Here is a 21389-nt window from a genome sequence, read left to right as displayed (position 1 = left end):
CCAACCTTTTTGGAGGGCGGTCAGACCATATCTGTCAAAACCGTAATTGTGTACCTTGTCGACCCAGCAGTTTCACTGTGAGAATTCGTCCAATAGAATTCCCAGCACGGGCACGAAGAGACCTGTGAGCAGGGGTGTTCACTGCTGTACCGCTGGCCCTAAAAAACTGGAGCCAGTGCAGCTGTCTGTTCACAGGAGAACAGTGACGTAAATGACAGGACAGCCATGCCGGGGAATGATCTGCTGCGAATTAGTCATGGCAGAAATCTATATATTCACAGACATACAGAAGAAGTCCAGTAACTCAAGGAGAAAACTCAGCATGCAGCAGACCTGCTTCCTAGAACACTGCAACACTTAAAAAATGTCTCCCAGCTGTGGGTCAGAGGGCTGTCTAGAAGGTGACATTCCAGATTGTTCCTTATCTCCAGAGTGTTGGAGAATGAGGAAAAATAAGTGTGGAAGAGACTCTTGCTTATTGTTTTACATACTTCTGGGTAAAGGGCCAGAAGGTGGCCAGGTACAATGTGGAAGCCTCAAGCACAGGAATCGTGGGGGCTCAGGTTCAAATCGCACCCCACCATGTAGGGCTGTGTGACGCTGCATGTTCCCCTGTCCTGAGAGGGCAGCCCTGCGTCCATGTCCCAGCCCCGTCCTCCCTGCATGAGGAGGTCTGGTCTACTTTCCTGGTCCAGGAAAATAGGGGTCGCAACATCCCACAACCCTTGGGTGGCTGCAGGGCTGGAATGAGGTGATCATAGTAACTGTCACACAGTTACTCCACTTCAGGCTGTGTGCTGAGAGCTCAATATGCGTGACCTCAGGGAAAGCTCTCAACCGCCCCTTTCACAGTTTCTTTGTTTTGTTTTTTTGACGGAGCAGTGGGGCATGTGGGATATTAGTTTCCCAACCAGGGCTGGAACCCACACCCCCTGCCTTGGAAACTTGAAAACGTGGAGTCTTAGCCACTAGACCGCCGGGCAAGTCCTGTCAACCCCCGCCCTACCCATCCCCCCCCCCCGCCCTACCCATCCCCCCCCCCCGCCCTACCCATCCCCCCCCCCCGCCCTACCCATCCCCCCCCCCCGCCCCGCTTTTAGAACTGGGGAAACTGGGGCCCAAAGAGTTTGACCCAGAGAGGGTCAAACAGGCCCATGAGGTGACCCGCCTGAGGTTACTCAGCTGCTGAGAAGCAGAGCTGGGGTTTGAACCCTGGCAGCCGGGCAAGGCTCACAGGCCGCGGGGGTCCGTTTAGCGTGCGACCCACTGACACCAGCCCGCGCCCCACAGGAGAAGCAGGACAAGGCGGTGCTGCAGTCAGAGGTGGCCAGCCTGAGGCAGAACAACCAGCGGCTGCAGGAGGAGTCGCAGGCCGCCAGCGAGCAGCTGCGCAAGTTCGCGGAGATCTTCTGCAGGGAAAAGAAGGAACTCTGAGGTGCAGAGGCCACTGCCCCCACCGGCCGCCTGGGCGGGCGTGGGCTCCTGCCCTCCTCTCCCTCGGCCCGGCCCCTGGTCACAGGCGTGACCAAGATTCTGCAGCCCAGGCCCCCCTGCCCTTCCAAGGACAGGGACGCTTGGGGCAGCAGTGGGACCTGAGGGAGGCCTCCCGGGGCTGTCTGCTCTTGGTCCTCGAGCCCCAGGGGGCAATGTGGTCTCCAGCCTCCCTCTGAGCTGCTCTCTCTGGTTCCTGGGGGCTGGGCCCATGCCCACACCACCCCCAGGGGGCCCGTCCCACCCTCCCCACCCAGCCTCTTCCTAGGACCAAGCCGTCGGAAGCTGTAGGAAGAGGGGAGGGCAGGAGCGAGTCTCCAAACCCCACAGCTCCAGGAGTTCACAAACCACGTTTCCTCACCATGTCCAACAGTATCTGGGCTGGTGGGGCCATGATCCCTGCGTGAAAAAGCATGGTGGGAAACCGGCCCACCAGCGTGGAAGCGGGGCCAGGGCTCCCCATCCTCGGTGCACTGGCTCCAAAACGCATGGACTTTGCCCCCTCCCCACCCTATCCTCCAAAAAGCAACCAGGAGCACTTTCTTAGAGTTTCATTTATTTTCTTGAGGGGAGGGGATCCCAGAATGGAAAGAGGAAACGCCAGCATTCCAGAGTTAACTTCTTTGAAGGGGAAGCTATTTGCACACTTGGGACCATTTCCACAGTCTTTTTCGACCAGTCCCCAGACTGCCAGAGGCCGCGGCGCCTGGGCCCCTCCACCTTCGAGCTACTGACGCGGCCGGGCCCAGCGGCCCCCGCTCCTCCATCAGCCCCGGCCTCTTCTGGACACCAGGAGGGCCTCCACCGAGCCCTCAGGTCAGGGCTGGAGAGAAACAGCCTTCATCTCTTCTCTGCTTCCGTTTTCCCTTTACAAGCCCCCCAGCCCATCTCGCAGGCCCCCAGCAGCAACACTGGCGCCCCCGGGGAACACTGCAGTGCGCACCCCCCTAGACGCTGGTTCTCCAAAGGCAGTAAGGGGCAGCCGGCCAGGCAGCCGGGCCAGCGTGGTACTAGGCTGCCCACCCAGGAAACAGAGCTGCTTTTTTTTTTTCCTTTAAAAACAAACAAGAAAATATATATATATATATTTATTTTTTCATGTAGAGTTGCGCCAGAACAAGTCTGTATGGTCACACAATCTGTGGATTCCCCCAACCTCAAACTGAGGATCGAGGCTCGTTCCTGCTCCCAGTGGGCTGGGGCTCAGTAGGGGGACTCAGAGGGACGCAGGCCTGGGGACCCTGCTCCAAGCAGCACACTCCGACTGGGAGGCCAGCGCCAGGCGGCCCAGCCCCACGTCCAGAGACCCCCACCACCACCTCTCTGGGGCCAGAAACCTCAGGGGAGGAGGCCCACACAGGACACAGACTTTTAAGGAGCAGGAGAAAAGGACCCTGGTCCTGCACCGCCCCCCCCCCCCGCAACCAACCTCTGGCCCCTGAAGCGACACTGCAGTCCCACGAGAAGAGCCCTCGGACCTGCCATCTCCTCTCCCCCAGGAAGGGTGCGGGGAGTGGCCCTCGGGGTCCTCAGCCCTGGCCAACTACTGTGATGTCTCTGCCCCTCTTCCCGGATGGATCTCTCTTGGAAGGGTTCTCCAGGATCACCCACCCCACCCCCACCCCTTTCCTCCTCAGCCCCTAACCTGGAGCCTGTCCCGCCCCACCCTCTTTTTTTAAGTCATCTCCTATCTTCAGACCATTTGAATCATCTTGAGGACCTAATCATGTACATTGACACATGTAAATTAGGATTTTTGGTTTTGTTTCCTGTTGTTTTTTAAGGATCTCTGCAAAGCACATCTATTTAATTCAAGTTTGGTGAAGATAGCAGCAGGGTTTTTTGTGTGTTTTTTTTTCCCCTCTTTTTTCCCCTCAATATGTTGATTTGTTTCATCTGGATTTTTTTTTTTTAATTCTTTATTGTCTTTCCCTCCCCACCTCCCCTCCCCATTCCAGTCTTGAGATTTTCTGGCATGTTTCTGGAGGTTTCAAAGGAAATAAATGTTTCATAGAAGTGGCTTGTGTGTTCACTAGCTGAGCAGCCCCACGGAGTCCCTGACAAGAGGGGGTGTGATCCAGCATCAGCCTCTTGTCCCAAACACCATCACCCCAGTGCACACACACCTCTAAGAACCCAGGAGCACCATTCTCACCAACTGCTGTTTCTCAAAACCCTAGCGACAGAAATCCAACACTCAGAATGCAAGAAACATAGTGAAAAGCACAAAATACTAACCCCTGGACCGCCAAGGGATTCCTTCAAATGTAAGAAATTCTTAAAAAGAGGGAGGTTCTACCCTCACAAGTCATATACTGGAGGCCCAAAACCCAGACCTGGGGCTTCCCCGGTGGTCCAGTGGTTAAGAATCCGCCTTGCGATTCAAGGGACGCAAGGTCAATCCCTGGTCCGGGAAGATCCCACGTGCCTTGGAGCAAGTAGGCCCACGTGCCTCATCTACAGAGACTGCACTTTGGAGCCCAGGAGCCTCAACTACCAGGCACTGCAGCTAGAGAAGGCACTGCAGTGAGGAGTCTGCACGCCAGAAGAGAGTAGCCCCCGCTCTTCACAACCAGAGAAAGCCCAAGCACAACCAGGAGTAAATGCATTGAGACAGAAAAGTATTTTTTTTTAATAACGGTCAGCTTGATCTCGGCTGGCCTTGACTTGCAGTGGCTTGAAGCAGGATTTCTGTTTCTGGTCGGAGATTGATGAATCCTAACCACTAGACCACCTGGGACAGTGGCCAGTGAAGGCCCTGGCCCATCAGCTGTGTAGAAATGGATTTCCACAGAGACGGAAAGTACTGAAATAAGTGTTCATTAGGAGGAAAAAGAGTACAGTCCGTGTGGATTAGACACATGGGTGGGCTCAGAGAAAGTCTCGCCCTCCTGGTAGTTTGAATTACTTTTTCGGGGCATTTCTTCAGGGTTCCTCTGGCCGGTCATCTTGCATTGCCTGGTTCCGAGTCCCTCTCTGGTTTATCCCAGGCTCCTCTCCTGTGTGCCCAAGCATCTCTTAGCCAAGATGGATTCCAGCGGAGAGGCCTATGGGTAGGAGTTGACATCGCTTACTATGAGGTGACGCCCCTTCCTTTTGACCTCCAAGGAGCCTTTCTGCTCATGTGTAGTGGGGAAAGTCTACTTGACTTGGAGAATAAAGAATGTGTGGTCTTATCTTTTATCTGGGCAGGGTCCAGCTCTTCTCTCTCCTGCTATTTTGAAGGATATTTTGAACAGGGGAGAAGCCAGCTGTTCACCCTGGGGCCCATCTAGCTCTTGCCTCATGCTTTTTAAAATCTGGAGGTGGTACAGAAAGAAAGCTGGATTTTGAGCTTGGTAACTCTGTCCTCAAACTCTGAGCTGCAAGACTCAGAACGGAGGGGCCCCTGCCTCCCAGCTGGGCTGTTGCCCCAGGCCACACCCTCCAGGCGGGCGCTGGCTCATTTGCACCCCCACCTCTCCCAGCCCCATCCCCCGCCCTCGTCTTCTCTCTGCCAGTCGTCTAGTTGGTGGTTTGGAGTGAAGAGCAGCTGCTGCTTCCAGTCCCGGAGCTCCGGGCGGTGTCGGGGTCTTGGAAAGATACTGGTGTCCCCTGGGACCTCAGCCCTGGGCCAGACCCTCCTCTAGGGGCTCTCCTAGCCGGGAGGGGTCCTAAACCCTTGGCCCCAGATCTGCAGCTGCCCTGGTGAAACCCCATGTGCAGTTTGACCCAGCAATCGGGGTCAAACTTATTTTCCAAATCCCAAAATTTGATGTGAGAATCCCATGATCCAGCCTCTTGTGGGAAGTCTGAGTCCAACTCCGCCTGGATCCGAGAAGCAATCCCACTACCTCTTGGTAGGCCTGGCCCCACAGCTGGGGCTTTCTGGCCCATCTCCCCATTTACCTGTGCTGGACTTTATTATTTCTGAGCTCATACCTGACACTTCTCTAAGCCAGACCCCCACCCTGCAAAAAAAGAAAAAAAAACTATTTCCCAAATGAGTACATATCCTTTTTCCAGAGGAGGTGGACCAACTATTTCCACACCTCCTAAAAATTCTAGAGTGTTCCAGACGCCGTCCCTGTCTCCGCCCTCCTTGAGGCTCCATCCTCAACCCGGGCTCCCCTCCCCCAGCAGGCACGGAAACGGTAGAACAAGCTGTTCTCACATCCTCTCCTGGCGCCTGTGACACACACCAACTTCCAACACCCCACAACTCACACACGCCAGCCTGTGCTCTCGCCCGAACTGTGCCCTGCGCGTCCCTTCCCCGGCTTGCCCCAGTTTCTGCTTCCTCTGCCTGTTGCCCCCCCTCGCCCCCCAACCCAAGCAGCCGCCCTCCGTCCCCACCCCCAGCCTCTCCCTCAGCCTCCCACCCCACTTCTGGCTCTCCCCTCACCCAGCCTTTGAATCCTTCCGTGCCTTTAGCGCTCTCCAGATTTTTCTATTGTCTCCCTCAGTTCTTGACGTCCTCTTCCCTGTGAAGTCTCATCTCTGTATCATCGTCCTGGGACTTTGCCTGTCCTGGATGCTGACTTCATCTCTCTCCCCAAACGTACCTCCTCTCCATTCTCTCTTCCCCTCTCCTGTTTGATGGGCCCTGGTTCTCTGCCTTCCTTTGCGGAATCTCTTCTGCTTCTCTTTCCAAATCACTGACTCCTTCCTCCTTTCTCTGTCTCTCTCTGTGCGTCTGCTATTTTTTATTAGTTATTTCCTCTCTCCCACTAAATCTCCGTCTCGTCTGTTCTCTTCCCCCATAATTCCTGTGGCTCCTTCATCCGCATCTCTCTCCCAGATCTATGTCTTCCTTCTCCTGCTCTTTTTTCTGATTTTCTAAAAATGTGTGACTCTCATAGCTGTCTCTTTCCTGACCGTTCTTGTGTCCTGGTTCTCACTCTTCACCTCACCTCACCCAAGTCTGTCTTTCGCCTGATGTCCCCGAATCCGCACAACCCTTCTTTCCTTTGCCCCTTCCCCTCTTTCCTTTGCCCCACAGCAGGGATGGGGAGCTCCAGGGGATGTCTGGGCCTAGGGTGAGGCCCTAGGCTGGTACCCCTGCTCCCTCCTGTAGCCCCAAGGGGAGGGTGTCTTCATCTCTCCATCCCTTCCCTTCCCCCAGTCCCCAGCTTCCAGCCTCCCCCCCTCACTGCTTCCCGCTGCAGCTGCAGCAGTCGGTTGCCAGGGCAACCACAGCTGGCTGGGTGGGAGCCCCCTCTTCCCCGTCCCCCCCTCTTCTCCTTTCTCCTCCCCTCCACCCCATCCTCCCCTCTTCTCCTTTCCAGCGAGGCTGGGAGGAGCTGGGACAAAGCCAGAGAAAGGCGGGGGTGAAGAGGGGAGCTGGGAGGGAGATAGAGGTAGGGGCCCCGCTCCAGCTGTTCACCTCGGTTGCTTCTCCCCTCGCGAGGCCCCATCTCCCCTTCTCGGCGACGCCCCAAAGCAGCCTGGAGAAGGAAGCCGACGACGTGGGCAGAGGGGTCAGCCCCACTTTAATACACAGAACAAGTTAATTCACAGCAGAGGCAGGCAATAAAGGAGACTCGTTAACAAGGGGGGGGTGGGCACGCCTGGATTGGGGGGGAGACTCCCCCAAGCCCACCACTTCCCCCACTTGCAGTCTCGATTTCCCTTTTTTTTTTTTAAACCCGAACAACAAACACACACAACCACAAGAAACAACCACGCCCCCTCGCGACCCGAAAGTGGCCAGCGAGGGTGGCAGGGGTGGGGCGGGGCGGGGAAGGGGGAGAATCTAGTCCGTTGCAAAGTCTGTGCTTCTCATTCCAGCAGACGCTGGGCAGGGGCCCGCCTTGCCCCACCGGCGACGGCCAGCCAAGGCCGGCAGGCACGGAGTGGGCACGGGCGGGCAGGGCTCTTGGGGAGGGAGCAGGAACGGAATTCAAAACCATGGTTCACGTCTTCATGCAGTATCCACGGTGGGCACCAAGAGGGGGCGAGGGGTGAACACCACACCCCCCGGCCCGGGGTACAAAGAGGGGATGGTGCCCATCTTGGGTGGGGAGGTGGGACAGCTGCAACTCCAGGGGCTGGGGGGAGGGGCTGCCAGGCAGGACGCTGGCGTAGACTGGTGCCCAGTAGATGCGCTCAGCAGTGCCCCCTCCACCCAGCCAGACCTTATAGGACTCTTTGTTATATATTAATTTCTTTCTTTTTTTTTTTTAAGTTTTTGACTTTTTCTTTAGAAAAAGGCTTTGTCCATGCCCCCAGCCGGCATCCACCACCCCTCGTGCCCGCCTAGAGGCGGGGTATGGCTTTGAGGGGAGCAGAAGGCCCTGGTACCCATTTGCCAAGGGGGTGAGGAAGGAGGGAGGAGGGAGAGGACCCTGCTGGGCCCACCAACCCACAGGGCAAACATTCCACTTGCACAGAGGGGAAGGGGTGGCCCGGCCCCCTCTCTGGCTCCCCCCGCCCCTCCCACTGTGGGGCATTAAGGAAAGGGAGAGAGTGGAGGAGCTCCGAGAGGAGAGGCAGGTAGGCAGGCATCACCCCAGAGGTCCAGGCGAGCCAGAGCCAGGCCTAGGTGAGTGTGATGTAGGCAGACGCCTTCTCTTTCAGGTGCCGAAGACAGAGGTGACAACTCCAGCTCCCTGTGGGGTGGGCAGAGGACAGGCAGTTGGGTCAGGTCTGGGCAGGGCTGCCCCAACCCCCACCCCCACGTCAGACCCTCCTCCTCTCACCTTCCGGGGGCTCCGCCATGGGGGGACTCAGGCAGTACATGTGGTAACCCCGATCGCAGTCGTCACAAAACAGCAGCTGGTCCTGGGGGGTGAGACCCGCCCAGCTGGCACCCTGGGGGCACGGGCACCAGAAACCGGGGTGGGGGGCGGGGGCAGGGGCCAGGTCAAAGGGGCTGGGGGAGGTGGTCCTCTTGCAAGACACAAAGGGCTCTGAGAAGGTCATCTTTGCAAAATCCTCTGGGCCACACCAACCGCCCTTGAGGACCATCAGTTTGTAGTTTGTAGTTTGGGTTTTATAGAATTCTGTGGGACACTGAAAATGACACTGAGATGGTCTGGAAACCATGGGTTCAGGTCCCAGCAGAACCATGTCCCTAGCTAGGTGACCTCGGGCAAGTGTATTCCCCTCTCTGAGCGCGGTGTCTTCTCTGTGAAGTGGGAACAAGAGCACCTACCTCAGGGCTGTTGGGAGCACTCAGAGAGTGAAGAGTGTTAAGTGCCGGGTTCAATTAATGGCCACTAACAATAATAATAATACAGGTTAACTGGTGTTCACCAGGGAGGGCGCTCCAGAGAAAGGCGTTAGGCCCAACTGGTGGAGGCGGAGGCGGAGGCGGAGGCGGAGGTGCCAGGTGGGGAGGCTGCCTGGGGGCAGGTCCCCGGGGGAGGGAGCGGACAGGTACTCACGTCGTTCTCCGAGGTGCCGCACAGGCTGCAGGACTTGCACTCGATGCACTGCCAGCGGTACGTGCGCACGGCTGCCGTCATATTCACCGTGAACTGTAAACACGAGGGGTGTCCTGGGGGCCGAGGGGCAGGGATGCGGTTAGGGGCTGCCGTGCCCCCGGTGGCTGCTGACCCTGGGGAAGCCCCTAGGGGCTCAGTCCCCACCTCCTGGCTCACAAGGCCTGACCCCACCCAGCCCACGGTGCCCCGTGCCTGTTCTGCAGGCAGCGCCGCCCTGGCCACCAGTCTCCTACCCGGCCACCATGGCAACCACACTCTGCTCCCCAGAACACCATGGCAACCGCATTCCATTACCCACGGTGCTGTGGCAACCACTTTCTACCACCCACAACACCGGGGCAGCCACGTTCTGTTAACCGCTGTGCTGAGGCAGCCACATTCCATTAGCCACAGCAGAGTGGCCAACCCATTCCCTTAACCACAGAACGTGGCAACCACAGTCTCCCAGCCACGATGCCATGCCAACTGCCTTCCACAGAGGGGTCCCCACACCCTGGTTCCCTGCAGCCCAAGCCCATTACATATGATGCCACAGCAACCACAGCGTTACCAATGAGACTGTGGAGCGTGTCAACCCTCTGGTCGTCCCACCACCCCAGTGCAGACGCCAGGCCACCACGACACCCAATCGCCATGACAACCGTATTTCACTACCCATAATACCATGACAACCACAATTCATTAGCCCCCTGTGCTGAGGCAACCACAGTCTCTTACCCACAAGTCCACCTTGGAAAACCACATTCTATTAACCACAACTCCATGGCAAGCGCCCTCTGTTGTCCACAGCATCCAGGCAGTGGCAATCCATTACCCGCTATCACAGCCCACTACCCCTGGTGTTTGGGCAGCCATCTTTCACTGTTCCCCATGCCAGACAGGCGCGTACCGGTGCCCACAATGCCATGACAACTGCGTGCATTGTTCCCAGAGCCTCCCTGACCCCACTGAGTTCCCCACAGTCCTCAGCAGTTGAGTCAGCTCTGTTCATCCACCAGGATGCTCTGCGTCCCCCCCTTTCTCTCTCCTCTGCTTCCTATCCTCCAGATCTGGAGTCTCTCCACCCCGGCCCCCAGAAGCCTCAGGTGGGGGGGCATCACCTGATCGCCCACAGTCAGCACAGGAGATGAGGTCCTCAGGACACCCCGTCTTCTTGGAGCCCCCCAGGCAGAAGTCGCAGTAGCCGTTGGGGATGACAGTGCCATCAGGCGCCTTCTTGGCTGAAAGACAGCAGGCAGGGGTTAGCGGGGGCAGGAAGGGACCCTCAATCCAAGGCTGCTACAGAAGTAGGGGTGGAGGGAGGCGTCCCTACCTGTGTGTTTCCTCTGTGACTCAGGGACCCAGGCCAATTCTTTGTAAAACTCTGGGGGTGGGGGGACAGAGAGAGGGGCTCTCACCACAGGCAAGGCTCCACCCTGCCCACGGCCTCAGCCCCAGGGGTGGACCCCTTGTCCAGGCATGGAGGAGGTGAGGAGAGGGAGCCGCTATCCCAAGCTGTGTCCAGCAGCAAAAGAGAGTTGCAGGGAGCCCAGGTAATTCTCATCAGGACCTCGCAACTCTCAGAACGACTGACAGGTCCTCTTTATTGGGTAAAAACTTGGCAGGTACAACTTTAGGAAAAGCCCCCTGCTTCCTCTGCCCACACGCACTTCTGCCAGACAGCCACCCCCAACTAAGCCCCAACTAAATAAAAATTAGGTAGAGGCCACTGCCATGATCTGGTATGGAAACAGACTCTCAGAAGGAAAATTCTGAGCACAGAGGTGCCTGGGTGTGTAGTAGGGGTGGGATGAAGAGACTGCTCTCTCCCACTGAGGAATGGGTGGGAGGATGGTTCCTCCACTGGCAGAGCCTCTCCCCAAGCCTTCCCCCATCCCTCAGCTGTCAAGGTTGGCACTGGATTGGCATGGGCGGATGCCAAGTGTTCCCAGGCCACGGCCCCTGCCCCTTGGCCGAAGCTTAGCAGAGAAGGGAGGAAGGGAGGCAGAGAGGGAGGGGAGTCATCTATCACCCCCCTCCCCAAGCTCTAATTGAAACAATAAATCAGACCCAGAAATATTACGCCCGGCCGGGAGCGAGGGAGAGATGGTTGGTTGCCATGGCAACCCCAGAGCCAGCATCCCCATGGTTGGTGGGGGGAGGGGACCGCTGAGCTGGAGATTTTCCAGAAATGTCTAATGTGCCCCCTCCCTCCCAGGCTCCTTAGCCCCCACTCCCAGGGCCCCTCACCACCCCACGCCCTGTCCGCCTGCTCACGTTTATGGTTGTTTTTCCGGTGGAAGGGCAGGGCGTGGCGTTCGGCGTTCTCCTCCCCCTCCTCCTCAGCCAGGTGGGTGTGGGTGTAGTGGTAGCTGAGCCCTGGCCGATTCTTATACCGTTTCCCACAGACTGGAGAGTGAGCAGGGAGGGCCCGTCAGCCCTCCAGCCTCTGCCGCCTCCACCCTGGCCTCCAGGATCACACCTCCCTCCTCTGCCAGGGTCCAGAACGGGAGGGAAGGGGCCAGTGGGGGGCAAGGTCTCTGGGTCCCACTCTCTCTCTCTCTCTTCCCCCCTCTTCAGAAGGACTCACTATCACAGACATACGGCTTGTCTCGGTCCTCCAGGGAAGCGGTGTCCTGGCGTTTCCGGAGCCCCCCGATGCCGTATGCCTGAGGGGACAGTCAGGAGTGAGGGGCCAAGAAAGGGAAGGAACTAAAAGAATTTTCACCATTTGGGCTTGAAAGCCCAATCACAGCTCTGCCACTTCCTAGCTGTGAGTCTAGAGTAATTCTCTTGACCTCTCAGAGGTTCCATTTTCTCATCTGTGCCACGGTAGGAAGATTGCTCTAACCCACTGTACAATCTCTGTTTTGCAAATGGCTTAATATGCCCAAGCCTTAATTTCCTCATCTGTAAAATGGGTATAAAAATCCCCTACCCCTTCAGGCTGCTCTGAGAGTTAAATAACGTAAAATTGGGGCAGGGTCTGAACACTGCACAAGCAATCAATGGAACCCGCCTTGAGGGGAAGGATGATGGGGGGAGGTTTGAGAGCGATACCTTTCCTTTGGCCCTGTTCTTCCTCCTGGGCATGTCATCCTCCGGGTCTTCCACTTCAAGATCATGAGGAAACTCCAGCAGTTGCTGTTTCTGGGCACCAGGAGAAGGGAGACTGGGGTCAAGAAACGGGGTATTGTTCTGCTTTGGGAGGTAGTTCTGAGCACAGCAAAGATCAGGGGTGGCAGGGCAAGTTAGGAGGTCTTCCCAAAAGAAGATGAAGTATGGAGGGATGGAGACAGGATGCTCAAAGGTCCTAGGGAATCAGGGGAGATTTCAGAGCAGGAGCAAGATGGACCAGGAAACAGGCCAGTTGAGAGGGCAGCCACAGCCCCTGGACGGGTGGGGGGCTGGGCAGTCCTACCTGGCAGTCCATAATGGTCTCCTCCTCCTTCAGCTCTATCTTCTTCTCCCCTGTCTCGGCACACAGGAGAGCCTCAAGGACTGGCCCTTCAGGGAGGCCACCCTCCTTTTTCAGTGGTGCTTCACAGTCTGGGGACAAGACCACGGTAGGTAGGAGGGGGATCAGGTGAAGATTGTCCCTTGTCCCTGGAGGACTCCTCAGATTGCCCAGGTTGGGGAATCATGCTCTTTTCTGGAGGAAAGAGGCTTTCCCACACTCAACCAGCAACAGACTCAAATACTCAACCACCCATACCGCCCTCAATACTTCCACACATCCTAAGGATGCCCAGATCCTGGAGAAGACACAGTCAGACCATCAGAGACCATTGGACATACTCAGGGAGAAACATGGCCGGACCCTCCTATACAACTACATAATACAAGGAGGAGACCCACCTCGACCCCCACAACTGGAGAGAACAGACATTCAAACAGGACACACATGGACATACACACAAGGGAGATACAGACAGATCATCTGAGACAGCCAGACACACGAAGGAAGAGAAACACCCAGACACTCAGATACACCCAGACTCACGGAGGAGACATAGCCAGACCCTTGGGCACACTCAGAGACACTCCAAAAGAGAACATTAGACCATCAGATAAACCCAGACCACACGGGGAAAACAACCAAACCCTACCAAACACCTGAACATACTTAGGGGAGAGAGAGACACACCAGAGAATCACTCAGATGGATACTCGACACACAGGTGATACAAACAGTCCCTCTGGTACAATCAGACACACCCAGGAAGACAGAGCCAGATGGACACGCCAATACACCTGCCTGGACCCACACAGATCCTTGGTTATACCTGAGCAAGGGAAGAGAAACAGCCAGTGACTCTAACAGTACCGGACACATTTGAGAAGTGATAAAGCCAGACACTCATGGAGCAGCAGACATGGGCAGAAATACACCTGATACTCCAAACAGACACTCAGGGACGAGATTCTCCCAGACATTCCAGAGCATCTGGTACTCAAAGGAAGAGAGACACTCAGGAGCAGATAGACCAGACACACTTAAGAGGAAATAAGCCTGGAAACACCTGAAAAGAGACACAGACACCAAGACACGCTGTACTACAAATGGAAAAAGTTACAACCAGACACTCTGACACACCCAGACACACACCCAGACATCCACAGGAAAGAATAGGCAGATACTGTGATACAACCCAACTCACAAGGGAAGAGAAATACAAGGATGGGATACACCTAGACACACAAAACAGATACCACACTCTGTCCAGGAATACACCCGAGTCCAAGTAGAAGATGCAGTCCAAAAAACTCAGGGAAAACTGGAGAGTCTCTGTACTACCCCCAGACACACACCAGCAGACACAGCCAGTCACTCAGACACGGGCCAGGAAGGAAATAAAGGCAGATGCTCAGACGCACGAGGGCATCAACACACTGATCAGCCAGTGGTGTGGGCACCCACAGGGGCCACCCCAGGCACAGGACGGAGCCCCACCTACCGATCTTGTACTCGCAGGGCCGGAGTCTGGGGTCTTCCAGGATGTTGAGCCTCCGTTTCTTTCTCCAACAGCGGGCTGGGTACGTATAGATCTGTCCGGGGGCCAAACCTAGAGTAAGAAGGGCGGTAAGAACGCGGCTGGGAAGCCGCCGCCCCGCCCCACCCCCGCCCTCCCGGCGGTACCCGGGCCGCGGTGGGTCTTCTCCATCCAGATGTAGCAGTTGTTCTGGGCCACGCCGGTCTGCGAGTCGAGGAAGGGCAGGCGCAGGCTGCGCTCGGCGCACAGGCGCGCGTTGTAGCTGCGGCAGTGCTCGATGGCCTCGCGGTAGAAGTCCTCGCCTAGGCTGCGAGGGGCGGGTAAGCGGGCGGGCGGCTGTCAGCAAGGGCAGGCGCACCCGGTCGCCCAGCACCCCTCCCCCAGCCCACCCGTCGGGAATGGGTGGGCCGACTCCTCCAACCTCACCTCTCCCCTCCGGTCGGGACCCAGGAGCCCCGAACCCAGGACTCAAGCGGGCCTCGAGCCAAGGAGTAGATACAATATAGAAACAGATAAAGATACACCAGGACACATCCATTCAGGCACATATCCAAATCCACAACACAATATCACACATAGTCGCACAGGATTCACACACAAAGAGAGACATATCCCAAGACTCACAAAGGGAGAAACAGACACATCTCACATATGGGCACACACAAATATCTACTGAAAAACACAGATCTCTCAAGTTCCATAGTGTTGAAACAGATCACACACGTGTCCATGCACAAATATACATCACATATCCAAAGACACACAACATAAACAATCACCCACACAAAGACACACAACATGTAAACAGATTACACACCACAGACACTCACACTCACTCATGCATCCAAAGACACACACACAGGTACACAATGTTAAGAGAAAAAATGTTAAAACAAACTACCCATATAAGCACTTACACACATATCCAAATACACAACACAAATCACACACAATTCAGATACACTATACAAAGAAATCACACAGATTCACCCAGGATACACACACACAGTCACAAAGATACACAATAATATAGAAACCAACATCTAAAACACCACATATTCAAATACACAAAGATACACGTATACTCAATGTAGAAACAAATCCACCCATATTCACACAAAAATTTGCACATAGATACAGGAATACCTACATATCCAAAGACACAGAACACAAATGATGCACAGTTTCAAAGGACATGCACGCACACTCAAAGACTCAAATATTCAAAGATACCTAGAGTAGAATAAAAGAAATCAAATACACATCCACACACATATCCAAAAAAAAAAAAAACCACCAGAATCCGAACAAGTGACACACACTCCATATCCCAAGACAAAGGTACTGTGAGCTTCACTCAAGTTTACCAAGCTCCCCGCGCCCCTCGTCCATTTCACCTTCTCCCCAGCCCCGGGGGTCTCAGGGCGGGACATGACCCCCCTTCCCGAAGAGGACTCGGAGTTCCGCACACTCTCCGCTCCTCCAAGAGCAGCGCGTCGGACACGGTTCTTGCCAGAGACCCACAGTCACACACACTCGCAACCCCGCGCAGCCCGGCCCACGGTGACAGCCCCCCAGACACCCCATCGGCCCCACCCCCAGCCGCCACACACACACACGCCCGCGCGATCCGCCCGCGCTCCCTCCCCCGCCTCCCGCCGGCCCGCAGCACCTCAGGGGGCCGGGGATGACCGTGGCCATCTTGCTCCCCGGGTCCTGCCCCCAGCAGGTCCCCGCCGGGCCGGTCCTCCCAGCGCTCGGGCGGGCGCTGAGGCCGCCCATCCATTCATTCCCGGGGGGGCGGGAGCACCGGGGCCACAGCCAATCAGGGTGGCGGGGCGGGCCCGCTCGGGTATGCTGGGAGTGGTAGTTCCCCGTCTGGGGCTGGCGGGACCCCACCGGGAAGCCGGTCAGAGATGGGGCCCGAGGCACGCATAGCCACTCACGCACGCTCACCCGTGCACACCTCGGAGTCTCGCACATGAGTCTACACTCACGCATGCACACCTGGGCTCGCACACACCCACACACGGCGGCTTACACACACATTCACACATATACTCACAGCCTCCCACGCAGACTCACGCACACTCCCTCTCCCACACCTTCGCCCAGACTCGCATACATTTGCACTCACACAAACACTTGAGTGCCAGGAGACTTAGAGACACCGTACAGATGCCCACGCAAACGCCCCGCCAACGCATGGCTCCCTGACGACGCCCCCTCCCCCAGTCCCTTCTAGCTCCAGAGAACCCTCTCGGTCCCCGGTCTCTGGTCACCGTCGGGGCTGTCTCTCTCACAGGGACCACGCCCGACTCAACCCCTTCCCAGGCTTGACAGCAGCCGTGCTAGTTAGGAGTGTGCTGTAGCCACACTTCATGGGTTCAAATCCTGACTCTGCCAACTTGGTGGCCATGTGACCCTGGGCAAATAACTTAATCTTTCTGGGACTCAGTTTCCTGATCTGTAAAATAAGGATGATGCCTCACTGGATTATTGTGAGGATTGAATGAGTAAGTATTGGGGTGTGCATGCGTTAAATCGCTTCAGTGGTATCTGACTCTTTATGACCCCGTGGGCTGTAGCCCGCCAAGCTCCTCTGTCTGTGGGATTCTCCAGGCAAGAATACTGGAGTGGGTTGCCATACCCTCCTCTAGGGGATCTTCCCAACCCAGGGACTGAACTCTTTATGTCTCTTGCATTGGCAGGAGGGTTCTTTACCACTAGCGCCACCTGGGAAGCCCTTAAATATTGGTAAATTGCTTCAAAAGGCACCTGACAGGGATTTTACTGTTGGTCCAGAAGTTGAGACTCCGCACTCCCACTGCAGGGGGCACAGGTTGGTTGGGGAACAAAGATCCCTTATGCCATGCAGTTAGCAAACAAACAAACAAAACAAAAGGTACCTGGCAGGTAGTAGGTGTTCAATAAATTCATTCATTCCACAAAGAGGACCTGATGTGCACTAAGATGTAAAATGGTGATAGCTAACCATTATTAGAAAGAATAACGCTTGACGTATGTGTGTTAGTCACTCAGTCGTCTCCGACTGTTTGCAACCCGTGAACTGTAGCCCACTAGGCTCCTCTGTCCATGGGATTCTCCAGGCAAGAAGACTGGAGTGGGTTGCCATTTCTTCCTCCAGGGGATCTTCCCGACCTAGGGATCAAACCTGAGTCTCCTGGATTGCAGGCAGATTCTTTACTCTCTGAGCCACCAGGGAAGCTTGGCATATAATAGATGCTTACAAAATCTTTGTTAAGAATAAATATACTGAGTAGCCACCAAGTGTAGGCACAGTTCTTTAACAGAGATTCAGCCGTCTGATCCTCATAATGACCCACCAGGGTGATATTATCATTACCCCCAACCCATTTTCCCGGAGGAAGTAGAGTCGCATGCCGTCAGCCCCTGGTGTTTGCTTGAAGGTGAGACTAAGATAAGTATTCACTCTCCCAGATGTCTGTATCATGTGGGTCACCCCCTTCTTTCTGCCACTGTCACCCACACTGACTCCACTGTAAGGGATGCCCAGAGAGGAAGCTGACCTTTGGAGTCACAGCACTTGCCAAATCCCACTCACCCACACCAAACCCACACCCCCATCCAAAGTTCCTGTTCAGGTTTGAGCCCTTGTATGGATAAAAAGGCCCACAAATGTCCTTATCTACCAGGGAGCTCTCCAGCAGACAGAAGAGGCCTTAAAGCCCTCACCTCTTTTGTCTCCTGATGCTCCCACCTACCTCCCTAATGAAAGAGGCCCCCTCCAGGTCTTCCACACCCATAGTCACTTCTAAACACACACACACACACACACACACACACACACACACACACACAAACACACACACTTCCCCGGTGGTCCAGTGGTTTAGACTCCACACTCCCCAGTGTAGGGATCATGAGTTCAATCCCTGGTCAAGGAACTAAGATCCTCCAGGCAGCAAGGCATGACCCAAAAACAAAAAACAAAATACACACACACACACACACACACACCCCTCTAGTCTTAGACCCCTTCCACAGTCTCTCCCCAATCTCTCCCAGGTAAGGCCTTGACCTCCTCTCCTCAAACCCCAAAAGCAGGGAGTGGGTCTCTGCTTCACATCTGGCCTAGAGCAGATGGCAAGGGGGTGAGGCACCTCACTCTGCATCACAGATCACACAGTGCCACAGGGACACTGGCACCTCACAGTCACTCTAGCCTCCAGGTCCCCTACAGTGGCCACTCCAATCTCATCCACAGTGAGCCCTGTCCCCCCCAACCCACCAGCTCAGCTCCAAGAGCCCTTGCCACCTTCCTCTGTCACCTCCCACCAACCTCCAATACATCCTTACACTTACTCCCCACACCTCTAGACTCAGGCACCTGCTCACCCCAGAACCTTGGCATCAGTTTTGCTCAGCTTGGAGCCTGAGTACAGAACACTCCATCAGCTCCCTGGAGGCCCCTGTCCACCAGTGCAATTTGGCCCACAGCTGACACCTAGAGAAGGGTCTCTCTCCCCTTTCTTACCCCTAGTCACCCTCACAGACCCCTCGGCCACAGTCAAGCTCCCCTGTCCAAACAGTCCTCCTGTCCCCATCCCCCTGTGCCCTGTGTGGAAACCGGACCACAAGTGAAATCAATATTGATACTAAACAGTAAAGAATCTGCCTCCAATGCAAGAGACCCGGGTTTGATCCCTGGGTCGGGAGGATTCCCTGGAGAAGGAAATGACAACCCACTCCAGTATCTTTGCCAGGAGAATTCCACGGACAGAGGAGCCTTGCGGGCTCCAGTCCATAGGGTCGCAAAGAGTCAGACACAGCTGACACTTTCACTACATTTATTCAGAGTCAGGCTCAGTACCAAGTGCTTTACAAACATCACAGCAGCAACCATGAGATAATAAGAACTGTAATGATGCCCCAATTCACAGATGGTAATGCTGAGGCTCAAGGTGGGGAGGTGGTTAGTGCTCAAGATAGGGTTCCAATACGGGCAGTCAGAACCCTCCAGAGCCCATTCCTAAGGGGACTGGATTCTTTCAGGAGCCAGCCCCTTCCCTCCCCTCACCTCTTGTAGATCCCTCAGAAGGTGAGTGCAAAGAGGGCTACTGGCACTCCCACCCCCAAGCTTACTCAGGTCTTCAGCCCCCCGGCAATGGCTGCCCCACACCTACTCCAAGAGGTCAAAGTGAGGAGGTCTGGATACCTATAGATCCACCAACCTGCACACGAGCCCTGTGCCAGCCAGTTTGAGGGTGTCCCTGATAGGGGTAACACGTCTGTGTTGAAGAATTAGAGCGAGAGGGAGGCAGAAGTGTCACCGTTACACACTGTCTCACGCCTACCCCAACCCCACACACGCCCTCCAAGCTGGCTTGGCTCTCCGCAAAGCCACACGTGTAGGCGCGAGCTTGTAAGGCCCGGCCCCCAACATGGCCCAACTCCCCCCACCATCAGAAACCTGAAGCTACTGGGGGCCTTAGGTTCGGCCACCCCAGGCACAGCCTTCCCGGAGGGCGGGGGCGGGGGGCGCCCCGAGCCCCTCCCCCACTCCAACCCCCAGCACCCGTAGCTCAAGGTCAAGGTGGCGGAGGCGAGAGGCTGGGGGGAGGGTGGGGGAGGTCGCCCCGGCCCCTTTGTGCGGCGCCGCGGGCGTTCGCCCTTCGCCTCCTCCCCGCCAGGCCGGGGAGCGGGGGAGGGGAGGGCCGCGCGCGCCAGCCGGGGAGGGAGAGCCGGAGCGGCCGCGCGCCTGTCACTCCCAGCCCGCTGTCACCGTTGGGGAAGGGGGCGGGGAGCACTGGGACCCAGGAGTTCGGGATCCCGAGGAAGGAGTGAGAGAGACGGAAAGAGAGGGAAGAAGTGGAGAGAGCGAGGGCTGGCCAGGAGAGGAGAGGGCTGGGAGAGAGCGTAGGTTTGAACCCAGGCGTCCAGGATGCCAGCCGCGGGGCCCAGGAGGAAGCGAAGCTCGGAGGAGGCACGCGGACAGGGAGAAACGGAGGGAATCCCCGGAGACTGAGGGTGCTCCCAGCACCCTCTCCCGAGGCATCCGGTCCCCAAGGAGATAGGAGATGCTCTCATTACATGTGTACGGGCAGGGAGAGGCAGGGAGCCCACGGTCTAAACTGACCAGAGCGTCGGGGCTTTAGGTCCTGAAGACCGGGAAGGAAAAAGAAAAGGGAGAGACAGCAGGGATCGAATCGGGGACCCCCGAAGTCTCAGCTCCCACCCTGCGGCCGCGCAGACCGAGGTCCCCGGAGAAAGAGAGGGGAAAGAGAGAAAGATGCTTTTGAGGAGGTAGAGACCTGGGAGACTAGGGTCCGGACTTAGGCATTCGTACTCCAGCCCCAGGCAGGGGCAGACCTGGCGCGCCCAGAGACTCTGAGGAGAAGGAAGCCCCTACCCCCACTCTGGGTGGGGAAACGGCCTCCGCCACCCCCAGCCCGCGCCACATTCCTTCACTGACAGCGACAAAGAAGAGGCGCCCCCGCGACCCTGGAGTGGCTCCTGCCCCCAGCCCCAGGGGGGAGACAAGGGGTGGCGGCCCCCGCCGGGGGGACAGGGGGACAAGCTGGGGGCCCCATTCAACTACCATCCGCCCACTGCGTCCCCCTCCCCAGCGAGGGCGGGGGCGAGGTTCGGGTAGGGGGCGGATGGAGGGACGTGGACGGCGGGGACACTCACGACTTGAGCGGGTTCTGAATGGCGGTGGCCATGGCCCGCTCGGCTGGGCCGCCTCCGGCCCGGGGCGCCGCTGCCGCCGCGCGCGGGCCCAGCCCGGCCTGCGCCGCCCGCTCTGCCGCCCAGCGCGCTACGATTTCATTCATTCTTGGGGCTGCAGCGCGAGAGGAGCGGGGCGGGCCGGGGGCGGGGCTCGGCCAATCCCCGCACCTCCCGGCGCACGACGGGACGTGGAGTCTAGGGGCGTGCGGCGGCGCCCGAGGGCGCCCCTGTCCGGACTACACGTCCCAGGGGGCGTCGGGAAAACCGTGTGCCCATTGGCTACTAAGGATACAGGGCGGGGCTGGGCTCGCCCCAGAGCATCCTTTCCCTTCCCTGGAGTACTGCCTTCCCAGCTCCGGCTCTCCATCCTTCAAGAACCACGGGCGCGCGGGAAAGGGTGGTCGCTGATTTCTGGGTCTCCCCTGGGTATGCGGATGACCCCAGGGTCTGTCGTGTATTCTTGTCTTTGCCTACTTCTCTGGGTGTCTCTTCTTTTGTAAACCAGTCTGTAAACAAGCACAGGGGTTAATCAATGCCTTTGTTCATTTATTAAGTGACAGGCACTCTTCTAGGCACTGGGGAAACAGCATGAACAACAGACAGAATTGCTGCCCTCAAGGAGCTGAGCTGTGAGTGGAGAAAAACAGATGATAAACAAGCAAACAAGCTGTTAATTTTAGAGAGTGAAAAGTGCTATAAAGAAAGTGGCTTCTCTGAGGAGGTGACATGTGAGCTGAGACCTGAGAAGCTGTCACCATGCAATACATAGAAGCAGGAAAAGCTT

General features: G+C 56.7%; 2 protein-coding genes and 1 long non-coding RNA gene across 14 annotated transcripts in view; 1 reads left to right on the top strand and 2 right to left on the bottom strand.

Annotated features, from left to right (window-relative positions):
- SIPA1L3 (signal induced proliferation associated 1 like 3) overlaps window positions 1–3507 on the top strand; it is a 253461-nt gene extending 249954 nt beyond the window's left edge. For all 4 annotated transcript variants that reach the window (XM_027515958.1, XM_027515959.1, XM_027515961.1 and 1 more), the window contains one exon: window positions 1291–3507. In XM_027515958.1, the coding sequence (XP_027371759.1) occupies window positions 1291–1434 (144 nt within the window). In that variant the 3' untranslated portion in view covers window positions 1435–3507. The remainder of the gene's footprint in view (window positions 1–1290) is intronic.
- LOC113876569 lies at window positions 2532–6587 on the bottom strand. Its single transcript, XR_003506526.1, has 2 exons — window positions 6036–6587; window positions 2532–4538 (listed from the first exon to the last, which is right to left on the bottom strand). It is a non-coding gene; the product is annotated as an uncharacterized LOC113876569 (long non-coding RNA).
- A 348-nt stretch (window positions 6588–6935) lies between these two features.
- Window positions 6936–20700, bottom strand: DPF1 (double PHD fingers 1). Of its 9 annotated transcripts, none has more exons than XM_027515952.1 (12): window positions 20567–20700; window positions 14038–14198; window positions 13856–13963; window positions 12319–12446; window positions 11958–12047; window positions 11488–11566; window positions 11175–11306; window positions 10231–10281; window positions 10019–10138; window positions 8859–8971; window positions 8172–8253; window positions 6936–8081 (listed from the first exon to the last, which is right to left on the bottom strand). In XM_027515952.1, exons 1-12 carry the CDS (start codon window positions 20596–20598, stop codon window positions 8011–8013), a joined length of 1167 nt encoding a protein of 388 aa, XP_027371753.1. In that variant the 5' UTR covers window positions 20599–20700; the 3' UTR covers window positions 6936–8010. The 9 variants fall into 9 exon arrangements, with proteins under 9 accessions (XP_027371753.1, XP_027371751.1, XP_027371747.1 ...); XM_027515950.1 differs by having other exon boundaries at window positions 8172–8283; window positions 20567–20692; XM_027515946.1 differs by lacking the exon at window positions 20567–20700 and adding an exon at window positions 15564–16510 and having other exon boundaries at window positions 8172–8283.
- Window positions 20701–21389: the final 689 nt, after the last annotated feature.

The sequence above is a fragment of the Bos indicus x Bos taurus genome, chromosome 18, assembly GCF_003369695.1.
Source record: "Bos indicus x Bos taurus breed Angus x Brahman F1 hybrid chromosome 18, Bos_hybrid_MaternalHap_v2.0, whole genome shotgun sequence".
Lineage (NCBI taxonomy): Eukaryota > Metazoa > Chordata > Mammalia > Artiodactyla > Bovidae > Bos > Bos indicus x Bos taurus.
The sequence above is the reverse complement of the archived record's forward strand: the minus strand, read 5'-3'. Positions and strand labels throughout refer to the sequence as shown.